General features: G+C 44.9%; 1 protein-coding gene across 1 annotated transcript in view; it reads right to left on the reverse strand.

Annotated features, from left to right (window-relative positions):
* The window catches only part of TMEM232 (transmembrane protein 232), a 494,818-nt gene that overhangs the window by 358,732 nt on the left and 118,123 nt on the right, over positions 1-17,963 (reverse strand). The window contains exon 8 of the mRNA XM_069752641.1: positions 6,989-7,112. Within this exon, the coding sequence (XP_069608742.1) occupies positions 6,989-7,112 (124 nt within the window). The remainder of the gene's footprint in view (positions 1-6,988; positions 7,113-17,963) is intronic.

Below are 17,963 nucleotides of genomic sequence, written 5' to 3' on the forward strand. Positions count from 1 at the left end.
TGTACATTCAGCAACTTAGAAAAAGTTCTCCAAAATTTTGAAGTGAACTGGACTCCACGATCAAAGACAATGTGGAAAGACTGTGGAGATGAAACACATGCTGGAAAATCTGTGTGGTGGGCTTGGTAGTGTAGGGAAGACTGACTAGAGGATTGAAGGGAGTCATCCACCAGAACCCAGATGGTGTCATATCCCTTGGAGAGGGGCAGAAGCGTGATGAAATCCATAACAATGTGTTGAAAGGAAGCGGAAGGAACCAGCAGAGACTGTAGAAGAAAATCAGGCTTGTTCCAGTCAGGGCCACCAGAAGCAGAGAGAAATCAGCTCAGTAGATTTGCGTATGCCCACATGGCCAGCTAGCTTGGATTCAGGTCCCCAGGACAAAATTCTCATTTTTCTAGCAGTAGACACAAAGGTCTTACCTGGAGGAATGCTTTTCAGAAGAACAGGAGCTGCCTCAACAACAATGACTGGGTCAATGATGTGCTGTGACTCCTCCATGGAGTCAGTAATGTCAAAGGATTGAGGTGGGGCATCTGCTTTCAGATTCTTCTATGCTGAATGGAAGTGAAACTGGAAGCCAAAAGCAACAAATAAGAGTACACACCTGGCTTGACGAGGATTTAACCATTACATGGACTGTAGAAAGGTCAAATTCTTATGGTCCATGTATATTACTGGAGAGCTGCACACATTCCATTATTCAAGCGCCATCTTAATGGACAACAAAAGTTAATCAATAGTATAATTTTACTTGGCCGGCAAAAACAGTTTAGAGAAATAAAATTGCAAAAGACAGACTTCCCCGTAGAAGTTATTTGCAGAAGAACTCTCCTGGGACTGCTACATGAGGCATCTACTTCCAGGAGAAACTGTTTGTTAACATCCAAATGGTGCACCACCAGTGCTTTAGCGAAGGCCTCTTTCAATTGCTGGAAGGCTGACTCAGGCCACACTTTGGCATTAGCCCCCCCTTGGTTAAGGTGGTGATACATTAGATGCCACAAGGGATGAAAAGTGTGGAATACATTTTCTGGATGGCACGAAAGCCTTAGGGCTAGGAGAGAACAACAGAAACCTTTTCTAGGATTCATTTCTAGACTCTTGCTGGAAACAATGTATCCAAGGAAAGGCAAGGAGAGTTTTTCAAAGACACATTTTTACAAATGGCAACCTGAAGCAAATTCCTGAAACACAGAGAATGCATTGCATAGACCAAAAAGCATGACGGGATACTCGTATTGACTCGTAGTCATGGCAATTAAAGGCTGTCTTCCATTCGTCACCCTTGTGGATACAAATCGAGTTGTATGCCCCTCGTTGATCCAATTTGGTGAAGATCTTAGCTCAACGGATTCTGTTGAATAGTTCAGAGATCAGGGAAGTAAGGACTCATTCTTCTTTATCACTAAGAAAAAGCTGGCACCAGCAGAAGAGGACTTACAGATGAAACCCTCCGCTAAATTGCTTGGTTATATTTCAACATAGTACGAGTCCCTGGCTAGTATAGGGGTTACACCCGGCCGAGAGGTGAAAAGGTACCAGACTGAAGATCAACTGGACAATCGTAAGGTTTATGTGGTGCAAGATTTCTGCCTTATTTTCACAAAAGACATCTGCAAAGGCACGACAATAGATGGGCAGAGAAGAAAGGTTTGAAGACACGGAAGATGGAGACTTGTACATGACCTTTGCAAGGCAGTTGGCCACACAATTCGTTCCACACTGAAGCATCTGGCCGGTGGACCAGTCAACTACTGGCTTGTGTAGATGCAGCCATGGAAGACCCAGAAGAACAGAGTTCACAAATTTAAGTAGCAAGTAAAAGAAATTCTTTCACAATGCAGAACTCCAATCTGCAATGTTGTTGGCAGCGTGATATATCGTATAGATTCTGCTAACAGTTGCCTATCAATGGAGCTTTGTAGGGAGCTGAAGTTGACAAACCAGGTCCTGATAGATAAAGTTGGCAGCGGAACTGAAGCATAAATGGGCTGTCGAAGAGATAGCCCTTCTTCCCCAGATAAGGGTGACTTTGGTCAATAGTTTTGGAGAGCAATCCTTCTCACCTAGGAACATCTCTCTAACCAACTTTGTTGGAAGCTTCTCAGTCTCACTGGGCACTGATGAACATAATGTTCTTTGTCACCACAGTACATTCAGTCAATCTCATTACGCCTTCACTGTTGCTCCTGAACAGACAGTTTAATCAGCTCCACCTGCACTGGCTGTATAGCAGGTGATGTGGCTTGAGGCAGCAAGAGGGACTGAAAGCTTGGTGCCAGTCTGGGTGGCCTTATGACAAAAAGCAATTTTTGAGCTTGTTCCAGAGCTCGCTTATGTAAACAAAGATCAACCCGGGTAATATAAAACATCTAGGAAATATGATAGACCCTGATTGCCAATTCATCCTAAATATGACCGGAGAGACCATTCCAGAAGATCACCACCATGGCTTCTTCATTCCAAGCCATCTCCACAGCAATGATATGGGAGAATAAGACTTACTGAGGCATGGTTTCTGGTCCTTGTTGACCTTCAAAATCATCCCCCAAACATCTTAAAAACGGCCTGGAAAACTCTTCCTAATCATTTTTTTGACTTTGCTATTCACAGGAATTTTTCTTTGAAGAATGCTTGGTAAAAAAAAGAAAGTGCATGTCATGTCATTTAAGCAAATCCTGAAGGAAACCTCTCCAAACTAGACATTGTCTAATGAAAAAGGTTGCAAAGAAACATTTCATTGAAAACTCTTCCAAACCTGTTCAGATCCTCTTCAAAACCACTTTGGAAAAGAATAACTCCTCCAAAAACTACCCAAAACAAGACAGGTTTATGAAGTGTTTTCTGTGTGAAGATATTCTAAATCTTCTTGCTACAATAGAACAAACTGGCATCACGTGGAGGATAGCAAATACTATTTGCAATTAACTCTTTGGCCTCAGCTTTTACACTTTTTAGTGACTTTCCTTTTTTGTCTTGAGTGTTATTTGTTGCCATTTATGCACTAAATTCTTCAAAATGTATCACGTGTTTTCATGAATTTTGCACAAATTAAAAAATTGTATAATTTTTGTATTTAACAGTTTTTAACTTTTTTAGAGTAAAAAGTCGAGTGTTTAGCAAATATTTTTGCAAAAATTGCTGTCGTACAAAAACATCACTCTAGGGTGGTGCTTGAATTTAATTTGCACAAAAATGTTGTTTAAAAAATTGCATTCGATGGATCAGTCTAAAACCCCAGAGAAAGCTAAAATGATGTAAAAATCAGAAAATTTAATAAACAACAAAAGACAACTTAAAACATGCTCAAATCCATTGTCGAACTGGAGAACACAGTGCCTACCAGAGAACTTTATAAGAAAAGTTAAAGTTTGCAACAAAAAGGAGGACAGCACTGTGTACATTAAGATAAGGCATTTGAGACTAAATATCAGATTTTTTTCATTCTTCTTATCACTATATGGATTACATTTGATTTAATGGACTACATTGGACCAATATCGGATCTAATTGATAAAAAAAAATATCAGAGGAGGACGATTTAGTGTAGTGGTTCTGTTTGTTTGTTTTAATTTTGTTTCTTGGAATACTTTATTATGGCATTAGTAATGGAGGTATCTGACAGTCAACTTTAAATTATTCTCGCTGGGGCTTAGTGTCAGCCAGTGTCAGTTTGTTGCCTCAAACATTGACACCTCCCTTCACTGCTAACTCACTGCCCAATGCACCAGAGAAATTGTGAAGGAGTTGGTTGCCCCCAGGAACAAATCATTCAATGTGATAGTTTGTGCTGGGCACAGATACAAGCTATTTTTTTTTAGAAAAAAGTAACCAGTATCTACAGATCTTCCCATTCGAAGAGTATCAGTTTGCTACTGTTGGTTTTGCATTTACTGGTTATGAAAATGTGCGGACCCACATAAAAAATGAGTAAATGAATAAATTTGGTTGTTGCATAAGTCAACATATTATTCTGTGTTAGCTTGAAAACCTAAACAAGGGCTCAAGAAGGTAGAAATTACCTGCTTATATTCAAAAGAAATAGAAACAAACGGCCCTAGTATAGTACAATGGATACAGGCTACTCGGTTCTGCATAAATGAATGAGAACAAAAATAACATGGGCTCCTTTCATTCTACATAACCAAAACAGGCAAAAATGACAACAACAAACTGAAACTGCCAGGATGGGAATGTCCATGGATATTGGTCCCTTCAAACCTTAAAAACACCAGCCAGCAGTCACCACAGAGGTGGCCTGTCACATTGAATGGTTCAAGTCTGAGAGCTACCCAGTTCTTCTCAATAAACCCTGTGTTTGCATAGTAACAGAGGTTATCCAAGAATTTTTTACTATGGGCCTCAAAATAAACAGGCAGGTATTTGCTAACTACCTGCCTGATCTATCCTGAGCTGGCTGAAAGTGGCGACTGATCAGCCCACACATCAGCACTTCCTTCTCTTCCACTCTGCTCTGCTGATGGGATGTGACTTTTGATGTCATGCTGAATAACAATCGACTGACTGCAGTTATGCATTGCGGGGTCGGTTGTCAATCAGCATGTCGTCTGCAGTCCCGTTCTGTCAACAGAGCAGAGTGGAAGAGAAAGAGCTGCTATGTCGACGTGACATAGTTGAAAGCCGCAGAATTTCTGGCAGGAGCGGTCAGTGACCACTCTGTGTTGGCAGAGATCAGCACTGGGCACAACAGGCAGGTAGTTAGTAACTACCTGCCTGTTAGTTCTTAGAAACATTGTAAAAAAAAATAGGAGGAGGAACAGCACTTGGGTGACAAAACACAACACTGGCTGATAACAAGTCCCAGTAATAGTCATGAACATTTGTCAGATACATTACCAATGCTGTAATAAAGTGTTAAAATATAAACGTTCTTCATTAAATAAAAAAATCCTGGAAGCACTCCACTGGGAATATTTTATTCAAGACATGGATCCCATGCTGTTCTAACGTAGTCCATCAAATCCAATGTTGATCAAACTGGAAACCTGCAAAAAGTAAAAGCACTAAAAAAAATGACATTAAAAATAATTAAAGAAATCTTATTTTGCACCACAAAACAGGTATGGAGTGCAGTGCGGCGTGTAGTCATCAATGTAGATACTGGAAGTGAATTCTGCTCCTCAAAACAGAACCACATATACCAAACAAGAAATATAGGGCATCATTAACCAATGAAATCTACAGAATACAGAATCTTCGACCTTTCCCAGCGCCTGCGCACTGCATTACTTTGCTCTGCCCAACACCCGTCAGACCAGACCTCCCCGAAGGTGAGTATAATAAAATGTATTTTTCTTCTCTTACAGGTCGGGTTGGGGTCAGATATACAGTATTATAGAAGGCTGTATATCACACCAAAAGGTGGTGGCATTACTTCATATCGGTCCAAACTGGTGGCAGGTTCTCTATAACCAGTTATGGTTTAATTAATATAGAAAGGAAACTTTGTCTAACTCTTCACCGTGTGGTAGATCAGCTCACTCGGCTGCACACAGAGATAGACAAGAGAACACTGCAGTTTTAGGAATCCACTTGGTTTGTTTAGATGAGGCATAAACCAAGGTGAAGCACAAAGTAAACACAGTCCTCTGGGCAAAACAGCAAAACAAAAAAACCCAGTAGAAATAGACACAGTCCTTGTATTAGAGGGGATCAGCCTGCTCAGGGTTACAGACCACACCCTGGGGTGAAGATAAGGTGGACATCCTTCCATCCACTCTTTGGATGTCCACATAAAAGCCAGCCCGTTATAACAAATTAGCTTAACCCTTTACCGCACTTAGTGTGCTGGATGAAAAACTCTGAGTTTTATATCACTGACGCCATTAGGCATAGTGAAATATATTTCCCCTTCAACACTTTACCAGTAACTTTGTCACAGCTGTTATAGACTACTTATGAAAAGTTCTGTTTCCATATCACCTATAAGGTGATAACTGATTAAGGGCCCATAGCTCAGCCCTCACAGCTGTGAGTAAGTGTGAGTGTGTACATGTGTATATGGAGTATGAATGTTTATACCTATGTAAAATGCATGTATAGACGTGAGTGTTTACATGTGTATGCGGAGAATGAATGTTTACTCCCTTGTTTAATGTGTGTAAAGCTGTCAGTATGATTGTGTACATGTGCATAAGGAGTTTCAATGTTTATACTCATGTATAATGTGTCTATAGCTGTCAGTGTAAGTGTAGGGGCTCTCATTCAGTAAAGGATGATAAATGTGTTATGGGATGGGGGCCCCTGTCACCCAAAACTGATTAAGGGCTCCATCTCCCATCACTCATATCACCCCTTACTGAATGAGTGCACCCTTCGCCCCCACTGACAGTTATACACACATTATACATTAGTATAAGTACTCATATACAGTATACACAATAAACAAACACATACCCAAGACATATACACACAGAAAATCTTACTTTACAGCTGAGTTGCTGAGTGGAGGTACAAAAGGCTCCACTCAGCATAGTTGCAGCCTGCAGACCCTTTCCCTGTCTCTGCTCTTACAGCAAAAAAAGACAGAAGATTGTGTGTGAGGAGGAAAGAGGAAGAAAGTGTTAAGGCGGCACAGGGAGTTTTATTAAAGAAGTACTACAGAACTCAGTACTATCTTATATGATGCTCCAGACTTGAGCTGAAGTGCCTCTGATCCAAACAGAAGGGAGAGGGCCCACCGGAGGATGCTCTGCTGGGCCAGTCTGACACTGCTCAAATTCTTTGATGAATTTGCAGCAAATCCAAAAGTCAATAATTAAGTTATTATTAACTTGGAAAAAATTCAATGATAAATCAGATCCTTTCTCTCTTGCCTCACAATCACTACTGGACCTTAGTGACTACTGAGCAATTAGCTGAACAGCGGCGTCTCTCATCCCAGCTTTCACAAAAGCATATCTCCAGCCAGAACAATACTGTAGATATCTACTGACGTTTATCCCAACTGCATCTATATATTTACCTGTCCTTGAAATTGAGAAATAGTAGATAGAAAGTCAGAACCAATTTCAACAAATGCTCTTAAACAGAAAATATTTTTTTTTGCAGCGTCTCCCAAGATGAATAAGGCAAGAAGTAAATCCAACCTGTGTGAAAGCAATAAAACAATTGTGAAAATAAAATCAAAAGATTAAAGTAGTAAATAAAAATGATTATCTCATTCAGAATAGAAAATGTCACCTCATGTTCTGATGATTTTACACTGGAGAAGCTTTAGAGACATCCTAAATCTATACAACAGTAAGTTGAAGAACAGGAAACATATCTGGAAGATGAGACATCTCACTTGTTCTATCAGTTTAATTAATCACAATATTCATTATTCAATATAAACCTTTTTTTCAATTATTCAGAATTCATTCTGGCTACAAAACACAGATGGCACATTAAGAACTAAACCCCTTTGTGTTTATTTCCCAAATGATTTTCAAATTTAATTTTCCTTTACTTACAGACGCGATAAATTATAGAAGCTTAGAGTACAAAAATAAGGAAACTGAGGATAGATCATTTAGGCTTAGCGCACATGTCTTTTAAACTTATGCAAACCAGCCAAGTTTTTTAAAGGGGTTGTTCAATATTCTGACAAATCCTTCTGACGCCTTATGTTTCCCTTTTGTAAAACAATAACACCTATACTCACCTCCGGCGCCAGTGCCATTCCAGCGGTGTCAGCATTGGCTCTCCCGCAGATCTCGTGACATTCTTAGGTCATGCAATCCATGCACCCAATCAGCACTGCCCTCACTCTCCTTTTCTATTGATGTAATTAACATCCAGAGGAAGTGAGAGCTGTGGTTGCCCGGTCACTTACTCCAGATGTCTTGTTTTGTCCAAAGGAGGGGAGAGTGAAGTGACCACTGATTGGCTGCAGGGATTGTCACAAAATCCCTGGAAGAGCCAAAGCTGACACCGCTGGAATGGCATCGGCACAAGAGATCAGTATAAGTGTTAAGGTACCTTCACACTCAGCAACTTTACAACGAGAACGACAACGATCCGTGACGTTGCAGCATCCTGGATAGTGATCCCGTTGTGTTTGACACGCAGCAGCGATCTGGATCCCGCTGTGCCATCGATGGTCGGAGATAGAAGTCCAGAACTTTATTTGGTCGTCAGGTAGGCGTGTATCATCATGTTTGACATCAAAAGCAACGATGCCAGCATTGTTTTACATGGAGCTAACAACCAGCTACAACGATAAGTGAGTCGCCGTTACGTCACTGGATCGCTCCTGCATCGTTCTGGAGCTGATGTGTTTGACGTCTCTACAGTGACCGAAACAGCGACGCTGCAGCGATCGGCTCGTTGTCTATATCGCTGCAGCGTCGGTGAGTGTGACGGTACTTTTAATTATTTTACTAGATGGAACCATAGAGATACAGAAGAGGTAGTCCGAATAGTGGACAAGATCTTTAAGCATAATATGCTTCAAGAAACTCAGGAGGTTTTATTCCCTGAAGCGTCTTTTGTGACATTTTTTCAATTGGTTCCTGAATGTTTTTCTGAAGTTTTGGCAGTCTGTATTTTTTGGAGTTCTTTTTTTAAGTCTTTTTACTGTTGATGTTTGGTCATTTTTTTACTACATTAAATAATAGAGAGAATATTGACAATTATTTAAGCAAAAACTATGGTAGAACACTCCAGAAGAAGCTCAGGCACCTTTTGAGATTTATTTTGCGATTTAGTGACTTGAATTGTAAACAGAGGCGTAACAAGGGTTTTGGCTTGGGGGTTAAACTTCTTAGTGGGCCCCTAACCATGTAACCCTGATTACAAAGATTGCATCACACCCTAATTGTAGGTATAGAGGAACCTCAGCACATGACAGAGCTGCTACTAAAAAAATCTCTATACAAAGACCAACACTGATATTACAACCATATGGTAACCATATAGTGGTAGATACTAGTCCTGCCGAGCATGTAATAGATTACAGCACAGTTACAGATTGTGATTACAGGTGACGTTCTTTCTGGTGGAGTTGTTCACTTTTTCCGTCTTTTCCATCTGGCCCAGACCGACACGACAACTTCTCCAGCCACGACTTGGCTGCAGAGAATACAACAAAAACACATTTTTCACATTTCCTGCACCACCCACATTAATTCCCAACCTGCACAAACTTCTTATCCTGCTGATACCATAATTCTGAGCCTCTGCTGCCTTATGTGTCCCTATTGCTGCACCACCTGTGTTATACTGTGTGTCCTCTAAATGGTAAAAAAAACCTTTAGAATATAGTAATCCCTTGTGCAAGATCCCTAGAAAACAGTGCCTACAATTTGCCACCTAGAAAATAATAATGCCCACTGTGTGCACCTTTGACAGTCACAGTTGTGAGGCAGTGACCGGTGTCATATGCGAGGGTCGCTATGTGTCCCCCAGGATGTGCTTAGAAGCATATTAGATCCGCTGGAGTGCCCTGTGCTCACAGCAGGTTGCCTGTGAGACACAGGGAAGAATAAAAGTAAGTGTGAACTGGGTCAAGTTATTTGTCCCAGAATTTATTCAGGAAAACCTGGTATGGGATTTTATTTTGAAACGGACTGCAGGATGGTAGTGGGGCCGGTCCGTTTCCTCCAGCCCAGATCTTATAGTGGCCCATGGCCATAGAATCTGGAGGATAAAAAAAAAAACCCAGCAAGAGAGTTTGGGTGTGTCAGTCTGGTCTGGGATTCAGACCTAGCAGGAGGCTTGTGCAGAGCTTCTTCTGTGTGGAGAAACACGGGCCAGGCAGAGCCTGAAAAGCCAGACACCCCAGCGTACACGGGGGTGTAATACGCTCACGGCAGCGGACTGTGGACTGTTGTTATTTTTTTCCCGGCTGCATACCGAAGGACTTGTTTGCTTTCTTTTTCCGGTTTGTGAGTATGCTGTGAAATAAACAGAACTTTGTTTGAACTTTATATGGGTCACTGCCTATTCACTGCACAGCAAGGACATCGCTACATCACAATTGGTTGGAGAATGCGGAGCAGTGTGAATTAAGGCATACCCCAACGCCATTTGCATGTCTGTTATTAAGCCTGCTACATTGCAATTCAGGCCTACAGACAAAATGGAGGAGATCCTGAGGCAGCTAGTCCTCACACAGCAACAACAGCAACAAACTAATAATCTGTTGCTGCAGCAAATTACAGCCCTGCGAGAGGCACCTCCAGCACCGACCCCGGAACGTCGCGATGCCCGTGACAAGGTCCGCTCTGCTTTGAGGAAATTGAGTCCGGAATATGACGTGGAAGCTTTCCTCACCGTCTATGAGCGCACGGCAGAACGGGAGAATCTGCTAGCAGCACAGTGGGCTGAAGTTGTGGCTCCTTTCTTGAGGGGTGATGCGCTAAAGGCCTACTTTGACCTCAGTCGGGAGGATGCCCAGGACTATTCCAAGTTAAAAGGTGAGATCCTTGCCCGACTGGGGGTTAATACTTATGTGAGAGCTCAACGGGTGTTTTCTTGGACTTTTGTGGAAGCCCAGCCTGCCCTGTCTCAGATTTTTGACTTGTTGCAGCTTGTGAAACGGTGGCTCCAACCTGAGACTTTATCCACAAGTCAGATAGTGGAGAGGGTGGTGGTCGACTGACTGGTGAGGGCTCTGCCAGCGGCCATTCAGCGTTGGGTGGGTCAAGGGGACCCGGGTAACCTAGACCAGGTTGTAGGCCTGGTAGAGCGATATAAGGCCACCCAGGACTTTATACGAGACACTGCTCCGCTTCGGCTGTCACGTAAGGCTCCGCCAGCTCAGGAGTCTGAGAAAAGTCCACGGCCCTCCACTGGGACAAGACCGGACCGAGTCCGTGCTGAGGGGTTGTCTCGGAAAAAGAGTGACCATAGACCTGTGTCCCCTAAACTGGCTCCAAGGTTACCTCGTGCCACAGTCGTTACGTGTTGGCGGTGCCAAGTACCTGGACATGTGGTTGCTAATTGTCCCCTAACAACAGAACCCATGGACTGCGGGTATACCCGCCGCGTGTCTATGTATGCCAGCCAGTCTGCATTGCCACTACAGACCCTGCCGGTACCGAACCTCAGCTGTGCAGAGTGCTCGTTAACGGGTACCAAACGGATGCTCTCTTGGACTCGGGGAGCTTGGTGACCCTGGTACACGGGTCCTTGGTTGCTGGGGACAGTCCTATTGGACGAAAGGTGGGGGTAGTGTGCATACATTGGGACCTCCGAGAGTACCCGACTGCGGAGGTCACGCTCTCCACCTCATGTGGAGAGATAAAACATGTGGTGGGGGTGGTAAAAACTCTTCCGTATGGGACTGTGTTGGGTAGAGACTTACCATTGTTCTGGTCCCTCTGGGAGACCAGAGTTAACCCTCTCAGGGTAAAAAGCATTCCGGGTGCAGAACCCGAAGATCCCGAGTCAGGGATACCTGCCGTAGGGGTCGCCACGATAGGGACAGTGTGTAATCCCGATAGGTTTCCCCTAGAGGTATTGGAGGGGAAGTGGAAGAGAATCCACCAATTCATGAGCTGGAGGTGTCACCTGGTAAGTTTGGGACTGCCCAGCTCCAGGATCCCACTCTGACCCGGGCAAGGGAAAGAGTAATCGAGGTAAATGGGGTGGCACAACAACCTGGTGCAGAAAAGGAGTTTCCCCGGATGGCAGTCATCCAGGAGTTACTGTACAGGGTTGATAAAATCCGGGATGAGGTGGTGGAACAACTGGTAGTGCCCCAACCCTATCGTCGGGCGGTGCTCGACATGGCTCACACTCACATGTTGGGGGGGCACTTGGGGGCCAAAAAGACGTTAGAGCGCATATTACAGAGGTTCTTTTGGCCTGGTGTCTACGCTGAGGTTACAAAGTACTGTGACACTTGTCCTGAGTGTCAACTAACCTCACCCACCACAAACTACCGGAGTCCGTTAGTACCTCTGCCCATCATAGAAGTACCCTTTGAGCGGATAGCGATGGATCTGGTGGGACCAATAGTAAAATCCGCCCGGGGCCATCAGCACATATTAGTAGTCGTAGACTACGCCACCCAGTATCCAGAGGCGATACCGCTCCGGCACACTTCGGCTAAACTAATAGCCCGTGAACTGTTTGCCATGTTTTGTCGTCTTGGGCTCCCCAAGGAGATCCTTACAGATCAGGGAACCCCTTTTATGTCTAAAGTGACTAGGGAGCTATGTAAATTGCTCCAAATTAAACAGTTGCGTACATCAGTGTACCATCCACAAACCGATGGGTTGGTCGAGAGGTTTAATAAGACCCTCAAGGCCATGCTCAAAAAGGTGGTCGCAAAGGATGGGAAGGATTGGGATATGTTATTGCCATATTTAATGTTCGCCATACGCGAGGTACCGCAGGCGTCCACGGGGTTCTCCCCATTTGAGCTATTGTATGGCAGGCACCCGAGGGGGCTGCTGGATGTAGCCAAAGAGACATGGGAACAGGAGCCCACTCCACATAAGAGTGTTATCGAGTATGTGGCAAGTATGCAGGATCGGATTGCAGTCGTGCAACCCATCGTAAAGGAGCATCTGTTGGATGCCCAGGCCGCTCAGAGCCGTACCTATAATAAAAGGGCCACGGTCAGGTCCTTTAAAGAAGGAGACCGGGTGTTGGTAAAAGTGCCCACCCCAGAGAGTAAACTCATGGCCAAGTGGCAAGGGCCGTATGAGATACGGGGAAAGGTGGGGGAAGTGAATTACAAAGTGTACCAACCCGGGAAAAGAAAACCCGAGCAGTTGTACCATGTAAACCTGCTAAAGGCCTGGAAGGACCGAGAATGTTTGGTCACAGATGCAACTACGGTCATACAATCGGAGGTCCCTCTGGCCCTGGCCAAGGACACAGCCAGGTGTGAGGTAAAAGTCAATGATGCCCTCACAAAACAGCAGCGGCGGGAGGCTCGAGCTTTGGTACAGCAGAATATGGATGTATTCTCAGAGCTGCCGGGGCGAACCTCAGTGATTCAGCATGACATTGTCACTGAGCCCCGGGTAAAGGTGCGGATGAAACTGTACCGAGTGCCAGAAGCCCGAAGGCAAGCCATCGCGGCCGAGGTAAAGCAAATGCTTCAGTTGTGAGTCATTGAGGAGTCCCGAAGTGAGTGGGCTAGCCCCATTGTACTTATACCAAAACCTGATGGGTCATTACACTTCTGTAATGACTTTAGGAAGTTAAATGAAGTGTCAAAATTTGACCTGTATCCCATGCCACGGGTGGACGAGCTAATTGAGAGACTGGGGAAGGCCCAGTACTTCACCACGCTGGATCTCACGAAAGGTTACTGGCAGGTTCCCTTAACAGAGTCAGCGAAGGAAAAGACTGCTTTTATAACCCCAGAGGGTCTCTTTCAATACATTGTCTTACCTTTTGGGTTACATGGGGCTCCGGCCACATTCCAGAGGCTGATGGACATTGTGTTAGCACCACATAGAGATTACGCATCGGCCTATTTGGATGACATAGTCATCTTTAGTACCGACTGGGATACCCATCTGTCCCAGGTACAAGCAGTGCTAGAGTCTCTTAGAGCCGCAGGGTTAACAGCAAACCCAAAGAAATGTGCGATAGGTCTCACGGAAGCCCGGTACTTGGGATACGTGATCGGCCGGGGGGGTTATCAAACCTCAAGTGAACAAAATTGAGGCCATTCAAAACTGGCCCAAGCCCTTAAGTTCCAAACAAGTGAGGGCATTCCTTGGCATCATTGAGTATTACCGTCGGTTTATACCCAATTTTGCTGGTAAATCGGCTTCCCTAACGGACCTGTTAAAAGGGAAGAAAACGGTGATGGTTAAGTGGAATCCTCAAGCAGAGGAAGCCTTCCAGTCTCTGAAGTCGGCGTTGTGTGGACAGCCGGTCCTCATCAGCCCCGACTTCAAGAAAACCTTTATTGTGCAAACCGATGCCTCAGAGGTAGGCTTGGGAGCGGTGCTATCGCAAGAGGTGAATGGGGATGAGCATCCAGTCACCTATTTAAGCAGGAAACTGACCCCGGCAGAGTAAAATTATAGCGTAGTGGAGAAGGAGTGCTTGGCGATTAAATGGGCCTTGGAGTCCCTACGCTACTATTTGCTCGGGCGTCAATTTCGGTTGGTAACAGACCATTCACCCCTTGTCTGGATGAGAAATGCAAAGGAAAGGAATGCCCGAGTCACCAGATGGTTCTTGTCCCTACAAAATTTCAGCTTCTCTGTGGAACATCGGGCTGGGAAATCACAGGGAAATGCAGATGCCCTGTCACAGGCACCATGTATGCTGACAAATGTTCAACCCCACAAGTCTGAACAGAGGGGGGGGGGTATGTGAGGCAGTGACCGGTGTCATATGCGAAGGTCGCTATGTGTCCCCCAGGATGTGCTTAGAAGCATATTAGATCCGCTGGAGTGCCCTGTGCTCACAGCAGGTTGCCTGTGAGACACAGGGAAGAATAAAAGTAAGTGTGAACTGGGTCAAGTTATTTGTTCCAGAATTTATTCAGGAAAACCTGGTATGGGATTTTATTTTGAAACGGACTGCAGGATGGTAGTGGGGCCGGTCCGTTTCCTCCAGCCCAGATCTTATAGTGGCCCATGGCCATAGAATCTGGAGGATAGAAAAAAAAACCCAGCAAGAGAGTTTGGGTGTGTCAGTCTGGTCTGGGATTCAGACCTAGCAGGAGGCTTGTGCAGAGCTCCTTCCGTGTGGAGAAACACGGGCCAGGCAGAGCCTGAAAAGCCAGACACCCCAGCGTACACGGGGGTGTAATACGCTCACGGCAGCAGACTGTGGACTGTTGTTATTTTTTTACCGGCTGCATACCGAAGGACTTGTTTGCTTTCTTTTTCCGGTTTGTGAGAATGCTGTGAAATAAAGAGAACTTTGTTTGAACTTTATATGGGTCACTGCCTATTCACTGCACAGCAAGGACATCGCTACATCACACAGTAAACTGAGTGCCCACTTAACATTTAATAATGTCTCCAGTTTCCCCTTGTGCAGCTCCCTTCTACACAGTATGATGCTCTCTTATACATAGCATAATGACCCCCACACAGTATATTGACTCCTTAGTAGCCCCAAATCTGTTTGATGGCTCCAACACTCTATCATGGCCCCGACTGTTATGATCTAGTGGCCTTGGAGCAGCATGAGACGTACTCTGGAGAAGGTGGTCCCTGTACTGACCGCAAGCCCTGAACCTAGCAGCGCAACTAAAAGCAGCCGTGGGGGGTACCTAACTCTCCCTAGACCCCTCGGCACAGCCTAAGATCTAACTACCCCTAAAGACAGAAACAGGAAACCTATCTTGCCTCAGAGAAAATCCCCAAAAGATAGATAGCCCCCCACAAATATTGACTGTGAGAGGAGAGGGAAATAACATACGCAGATATGAAATCAGATTTTAGCATAGGAGGCGATACTAGCTAAAAAGAAAGAATAGAACAGAGTACTATGCGGTCAGTACAAAAACACTAGAAAATATCCACCGCAGAAAATACGGATCACCACATCTGACTAAAGACATGGGGGGTATATCTGCATCTCCAGAGAAATAGCTAGGCTGCAAAAAATCCTTCACAGACCAAGCTGGACAAGACAAAAACATGAAAATGCACAGAACTATAAGGTCCACTGCAGGTGGACAGAAAAAGCAAAGCCAGGACTTATCTTTGTAGAAAAACACAGCAAACTGGAGAGACCAGCAGGGAAGTGAATCCTTCAAGAACAAGGGACAACTGGCCCTGATTAAAGGATCCTGCAAAGCTATATACCCCAGTCTGTTCTGCAATTAGTAGAAACACATGTCCACTCCTGCAATCCAGGCATAACTGCATTACCCTCTACAACCACCGGAGGGAGCCCAAAAGCTGAATTCACAACAGTACCCCCCCCTTGAGGAGGGGTCACCCAACCCTCACCAGAGCCCCCAGGCCGATCAGGATGAGCCCGATGAAAGGCACGAACCAAATCAACGGCATGGACATCAGAGGCAGAAACCCAAGAATTATCCTCCTGTTCATAACCCTTCCACTTGACAAGGTACTGAAGCTTCCGCCTCGAAAAACGAGAATCCAAAATCTTCTCAACAACATATTCCAACTCCCCATCGACCAACACAGGGGCCGGAGGATCAACAGAGGGAACAGTGGGCTCCACATATTTCCGCAACAAAGATTTATGGAAAACATTATGAATAGCAAATGAGGCCGGAAGCGCCAGGCGAAAGGAAACCGGATTAATAATCTCAGAAATCCTATAAGGACCAATAAATCGAGGCTTAAACTTAAGGGAATAAACCTTCAAAGGAACATGACGGGAAGATAACCAAACCAGATCCCCAATCCGAAGCCGGGAACCAACACACCGACGACGATTAGCAAAACGTTGAGCCTCCTCCTGAGACAGCACCAAATTGTCCACCACATAAGCCCAAATCTGCTACAACCTGTCGACCACAGAATCCACACCAGGAAGGTCAGAAGGCTCAAGCTGCCCAGAAGAAAAACGAGGATGAAAAAAAAAATTACAAAAAAAAGGCGAAACCAAAGTAGCCGAACTAGCCCGATTATTAAGGGCAAACTCGGCCAATGGCAAAAAAGCCACCCAATCATCCTGATCAGCAGACACAAAGCATCTCAAATAGGTCTCCAAGGTCTGATTAGTTCGCTCAGTCTGGCCATTTGTCTGATGATGAAACGCAGAAGAAAAAGACAAATCAATGCCCAGCTTGGCACAAAAGGCCCGCCAAAACCTAGAAACAAACTGGGAACCTCTGTTGGACACAATATTCTCCGGAATACCATGCAAACGCACCACATGCTGAAAAAACAACGGAACCAAATCAGAAGAAGAAGGCAATTTAGGCAAAGGCACCAAATGAACCATCTTAGAAAATCGGTCACAGACAACCCAGATAACCGGCATTCTTTGGGAAACAGGAAGATCGGAAATAAAATCCATAGAATTATGTGTCCAGGGCCTCTCGTGGACCGGTAATGGCAAAAGCAATCCACTAGCGCGGGAACAGCAAGGCTTAGCCCGCGCACAAATCCCACAGGACTGCACAAAAGAACGCACATCCCGCGACAAAGAAGGCCACCAAAAGGACCTACTAACCAAATCTCTGGTACCAAAAATCCCAGGATGGCCAGCCAACACAGAACAATGAACCTCAGAAATCACTTTAGTAGTCCATCTATCAGGAACAAACAGTTTCCCCACAGGACAGCGGTCAGGCTTATCAGCCTGAAATTCCTGAAGAACCCGTCGCAAATCAGGGGAGATGGCAGAAAGAATCACCCCTTCCTTCAAAATGCCGACCGGCTCAAGAACCCCAGGGGAATCAGGAAAAAAACTCCTAGAGAGGGCATCCGCCTTAACATTCTTAGTACCAGGAATGTACGAGACCACAAAATCAAAACAGGAGAAAAACAGGGACCATCGAGCCTGTCTAGGATTCAGCCGTTTGGCAGACTCGAGGTAAATCAGATTCTTATGATCGGTCAGGACCACAATACGGTGCTTGGCCCCCTCAAGCCAATGTCGCCACTCCTCAAATGCCCACTTCATAGCCAACAACTCCCGATTGCCGACATCATAATTGCGTTCCGCAGGCGAAAACTTCCGAGAAAAGAAGGCACACGGTTTCATCAAGGAACCATCAGAATTCCTCTGAGACAAAACGGCCCCTGCCCCAATCTCAGACGTGTCAACCTCAACCTGAAATGGAAGAGAAACATCTGGCTGACGCAACACAGGGGCAGAAGTAAATCGGCTTTTAAGCTCCTGAAAGGCAGAAACAGCCGCGGAAGACCAATTCGTCACATCAGCGCCTTTCTTGGTCAAATCGGTTAGAGGTTTAACCACACTGGAGAAGTTGGCAATGAAACGATGATAAAAATTAGCAAAGCCCAAGAATTTCTGAAGGCTCTTCACAGATGTGGGCTGAATCCAATCATGAATGGCCTGAACCTTAACCGGATCCATTT

Source organism: Ranitomeya imitator, chromosome 1 (genome assembly GCF_032444005.1).
Source record: "Ranitomeya imitator isolate aRanImi1 chromosome 1, aRanImi1.pri, whole genome shotgun sequence".
Taxonomy (NCBI): Eukaryota; Metazoa; Chordata; class Amphibia; order Anura; family Dendrobatidae; genus Ranitomeya; species Ranitomeya imitator.